General features: G+C 45.2%; 1 protein-coding gene across 1 annotated transcript; it reads left to right on the top strand.

The window, feature by feature from the left end:
* The first annotated feature begins 767 nt into the window (after nucleotides 1-767).
* Nucleotides 768-4,602, top strand: pou3f2b (POU class 3 homeobox 2b). The gene has a single exon (XM_040013093.1). The coding sequence runs from the start codon at nucleotides 881-883 to the stop codon at nucleotides 2,024-2,026; it is 1,146 nt and encodes a 381-aa protein (XP_039869027.1). The 5' UTR covers nucleotides 768-880; the 3' UTR covers nucleotides 2,027-4,602.
* The last annotated feature ends 511 nt before the right edge of the window (nucleotides 4,603-5,113 follow it).

Raw genomic sequence — 5,113 nt, 5'->3', positions numbered from 1 at the left:
CTGAGCTCCTTTCTCTATCAAATATTTCACTTTAGAACCTTCTTGTGTGACAGATTTGTTACATTTAGTTTCATTCCAATATATGTCATTATAAAAAGTCATTATAAAAAAATTATTGGCTCATCTAAGATATATATTCATCCTCGAGAAGAGACAGCGCAATATGATGCATTTTTCCTGCTTACAGTACACAGACAACTCTGCACGAACAGCAGCAGACATATGAATATGCATGCATTACAACGACAAGCAGAAATGTTGCACTAAAACAAAGATGTCAGACGGAACTAAGCTTTACTGCAAATGTAGACTACACAAAACACCGTCTAGTCCTTGTTTGCACTGAGGGGGGAAAAAGTTATGCGCAAATCAGAAGGGTTCGCACTTTTTCCAGTATTTAATGCCATAAATGTGCATAAAAATCTGAAGTCCACCTAAATTAGGGATTGAATGGTTAAATACACGGCTACACAGAAGAGCTCCGGGTCTCCTGGAACTAGACTCCCTGCAGTCTCAGTCTGGATAGAACGAGATTATCAAAATAAATGAACTGGATCTTACAGCTGCGCTGCTGATCCCGGTGCTCCGTCTCCCCATGCTGCACTCCGGCTCTCCGCTTCCACGGGAGCCTCGGCTCGCACCTCTCCAACAAAGACAGTAGTGTTTGTTGAGACTTCCACGCGGCCAATCGCCGCGCCGTTGCCCCTGGTAACCCCGTCCATCATCCTCCCGTACCCAATGAGCGGCGGGGGGCGGGGCGGAGTCCAGGTGCGCTTCGGCGTCCACTTGGCAGAGCGCCTGGGAGCCGCCTGTGGGCAGGAGAGGTTCTGTCAAATGCGAGGTTCCTTTAATAAGAGCGACCAGTCCGGCTCCGAGAGTCATGGCGACCGCAGCGTCTAACCACTACAACATTCTCACCTCCAGCGCATCCATCGTGCACTCGGAGCCCGGCAGCATGCAGCAAGCCACGGCGTACCGGGACGCGCAGAGCCTGTTGCAGAGCGACTACCCGCTACAGAGCAACAGCCACACGCTCAGCCACGCACACCAGTGGATAACGGCGCTGTCCCACGGAGAGGGAGCCCCGTGGTCCTCGAGCCCGCTCGGCGCGGAGCAGGACATTAAACCCGCGGTGCAGGGCGCCCGGGACGAGATGCACAATTCCAGCAGCAACCTGCAGCACCAGTCACGGCCGCCCCACCTGGTGCACCAGACGCACGGGAACCACCACGACGCCCGCGCGTGGAGAACCACCACGGCGGCGCACATACAGAGCATGGCGACGACAAACGGCCAAAGCCTTATTTACTCTCAGCCGGGCTTCACCGTCAACGGGCTCATCCCGGGCAGCGGGCAGGGGATGCACCACCACAACCTAAGAGACAGTCACGAAGACCACCACAGCCCGCACCTCAGCGAACACGGCCACCCTCCGTCCCAGCATCAGCACCAGCACCGGCCGCAGAGCCACCACGACCACTCGGACGAGGATACGCCGACCTCGGACGACTTGGAGCAGTTCGCCAAGCAGTTCAAACAGCGCAGGATCAAGCTGGGATTCACGCAAGCGGACGTGGGACTCGCCCTGGGGACCCTGTACGGAAATGTGTTTTCGCAAACCACCATATGCAGGTTTGAGGCCCTGCAGCTCAGCTTCAAAAACATGTGCAAGCTGAAGCCTCTATTGAACAAGTGGCTGGAGGAGGCGGACTCCACCTCGGGCAGCCCGACCAGCCTGGACAAAATCGCGGCGCAGGGGAGGAAAAGAAAAAAACGGACTTCAATCGAGGTAAGCGTAAAAGGAGCTTTGGAGAGCCATTTTTTGAAGTGCCCTAAACCGGCAGCGTCGGAAATAATCAGCCTGGCGGACAGTCTGCACCTGGAGAAAGAAGTGGTGAGGGTTTGGTTTTGTAACAGGAGACAGAAGGAAAAACGCATGACCCCTCCGGGAGGAGCGCTGCCGGGGAGCGAGGATGTGTACGGGGACACGCCGCCGCACCACGGGGTCCAGACCCCGGTCCAATGAACTCTGCCGGACCGGCTCCTCCAGGACTTGTTTACCGTTTTAATTTATCCCACCCCCCAAGGTTATATATAAATCACTGGACTATGAAACGATATAGTGGGTGTTTTATGTATAATAGATTGCAGTGATTACTGACACAATATCTGCAGTGAATATCTGAGAAATGGAAAACGAGTGACGGGAGGACAGGACATTTTTTGTCCTCCCCTCTCGCAGAGCTGAAGGAACATAAGCCCGTGTTATGTTCTCCGAGGATACATGCCCAGCACTGTGACTCCAGACGACGCAGTTTCAAGGTGTAGCCCCTATTGTGTACTGAAATTATACTTGACGAAAAAAAGGAGGGGAGGGGAAGAATGGTTTTAGAAGAAAAGCTTCCATTTTCCAGTTTTTTTTCTTCTTCTATTTTTTTCTTAAATATATCAAACCCAACCTTTTTGGGGCTGTGCGTAAAAGGGAAATCAAAGACGGTTTTTTTTTATCTTTTATTTTATTTTCGTTTCTTTTTCTTTTTCTTTTAGTTTTGTGGCTCTAAATTGTGCGTCCAGCAGTGATGGGTGTGTGGGTAGTGCAGTGGGAGGTCAAAGGAGCTGCGTTAATGGAGTAAAGTGGAGGCCGGTATAGGCTTCAGCCCCAGTGCAGTGGAGTCCAGCTGAGGGTGAGCATCGCCTGAGTCCCATCTGTCAGCCAGACCGCTTTTATTTATTCTGTGTGGACTGAGGTCACCATTTAGTTAAGAACACATTATTATTATTATTATTATTATTATTATTATTATTATTATTATTATTATTAGTGCACGTGCAGCTCACTGGTTAAACTCTTCAGTATAAATGGCCTGAGCGCAGAGATGTGGTAAATAAAAAGTGTGTGACCTCTATCGTGAGTCAGCCAGCAGTCTAAACAACAAAGTCCGTGTTTTCCACACAACAAGCGTTAAATATTATTATTTCCCCCCTCAGAGCGTCTCCCAGCTCCAGGATTGGGGCTCCGTGGCGATTGATTGGATTATATGGCACCTTTTTCTTTTTTTCTCTTTTTTTCCTTCTCCCCACAACAGGATGGGCTCCACACACACACACACACACAGAGATCTCGACACAAGCAACTCTCACAGAACAGTTTGGATCCGCTTTTGTAAATATTGTATAACTTTAAAAAGTCATCCCTCTTTTTTCTCGCTTTTTCTTCACTGGGGCACTTTTTCCCATTTTCTTTCATTTTTTTGTCCCCCTCCCCCCCAAAAAACAAAAAAAAACAAAACAAAAAACAAAACAAAAATCACACACAAGCAGGTTGAGCTTCAGAGTCCATAGCCTAAACCCACCGCCTTTCACTTGTGTACCTTTTTTAAATGGTTCGGACTTTTTTTCTTTTTGTTTCTTTCTCCTTTTTTTGGTAACGCGTTAATTTTGACGTCTAAAAAATGTCTGCTATTTTTGTTTGTTTTTTAAATTTTTTTAAAATTCCTCTGAACTTTTATTTTGCATTATTATTATTATTATTATTATTTTTATTTATTTTATTTTATTATTTTTTTGGCTTAAATCGCCTAGTAAGAGTTTGCTTTCGCCATTTTGCGCCCGCTCTGAAATAAAAACAGTGCTTTAAGAGTGAATCCACATAAATATGGCAGAGAAATGTCCACAAATAAACGATCTAAGGGGAGGATTACAAAACAAAATTAATGTGCGAATAATTTGTCCTCAAAACATATTTTAGTGGCGTTCCAAAAATTGCAGCATATGATCAAAATTATTATTATTTTACAATAACCATGCAGCCTTTTTGTTCGTCTGTTTTGCCTTTTTTATATAACGGGGGGGAAATTGCGCGTAGACATTTTATTTAATGTTATTTTTTTTAGTTTTGTTAATGAGATTGTAATTTATTCTGGGTGGCTTTTACAGAAGAGACAAAGGGTGAGATATATAAGAAATGAAGAGCCGAGAAGGCTTTTGTTTTGTAGGGGACGGGGTGACAGAAAGAGAGACCTATTTTTCTTTCTTTTTTTGTAATAGCGGGATTGCCACAGCCTGGACCGTCACAGCTAAATGTATATACATGTTTTTCTCCGTGCAGTAGCTCGCCTTTTTGTTTTATGCAAAGAGAGAAATCCAGGGACTTTTTTTCCCCTCTCATGTGGAAACTGCTTTTCTTTTCTCCTCCTCTTCCTTCTCTGTGTTTCATTTGCAGAAAAAATAATAATAATATCATTAACAAGCAGAAACCATCATGGCATTGAAATCTTTCTTCCAGTAGCTTTAAAACCAATCGATCCAAGTCACAATTCACTGGAAATACAAGTTGTGGGATGTAGACCTGTAGCAATCCAACGCTGTTCTTCTTGCTGTTTTTGTTTAATTGCTTGTTTGTTTGTTTTGTTTTGTTTTTTTTGTTTGTTTTCTTTGGGGGGGGGGGGGGGGGATAGGCTATGTCATATTCACTGGATGAACTTGGGGTAGATATGACGCAGAGGTGAGGAATGCCTGCAGGTGTTTCATCACTTGACACATGAACAACGGACTTGCACATTTTTAAATAACGGGGTTGATATTAAACAGCTTTTTTCCAACGTCGAGGCTAAATGTATTTATTTATTTTATACACACACACACACACACACACACACACATATGTATACACATATATATATTTCCGTGAAACCCAGCAAATCAGGGAGCTGCTGCACTGAGTTGCCTGACAGCTGTGCTGTTAAAAAATATGCTTCTTGCTTTGAGCCCATTCGTTTGAGTGGAATTAATGGCCGAGAGAAAATCAGGGTTGATGAATGGAAGATTGTGAGCCGATGATGTGTTGTTTCTGCCCCGAGGCTGCTTTTAAATGAACTGGCTTTGGCTGGGAAAACCACAGCTTCCATCTAGGGTTAAATTAGGGCTTCCCAAAGTGGAGTCCGAGGACTAAAAAGTGGTCATTTTGGAGGGCTGAATCACGGTCCAATGCGGTAATCTTTTTCTTTTACTAATATGTGGACTTTTTCTTTTATCACGCAGGATTACACACAAAGATTGTGAGCAGATGTAGATGTTTTTATTTAGTTTTCCCCCTTCTTTTGCTCCTCTTCTC

This window comes from Simochromis diagramma, unplaced genomic scaffold (assembly GCF_900408965.1).
Source record: "Simochromis diagramma unplaced genomic scaffold, fSimDia1.1 OVJJ01000618.1, whole genome shotgun sequence".
NCBI classification, from domain to species: Eukaryota; Metazoa; Chordata; class Actinopteri; order Cichliformes; family Cichlidae; genus Simochromis; species Simochromis diagramma.
The sequence above is the reverse complement of the archived record's forward strand: the minus strand, read 5'-3'. Positions and strand labels throughout refer to the sequence as shown.

Bases quoted from the DNA above. Each gene is read 5' to 3' on its own strand.
- pou3f2b (XM_040013093.1), top strand. From the start codon at position 881: ATGGCGACCGCAGCGTCTAACCACTACAACATTCTCACCTCCAGCGCA.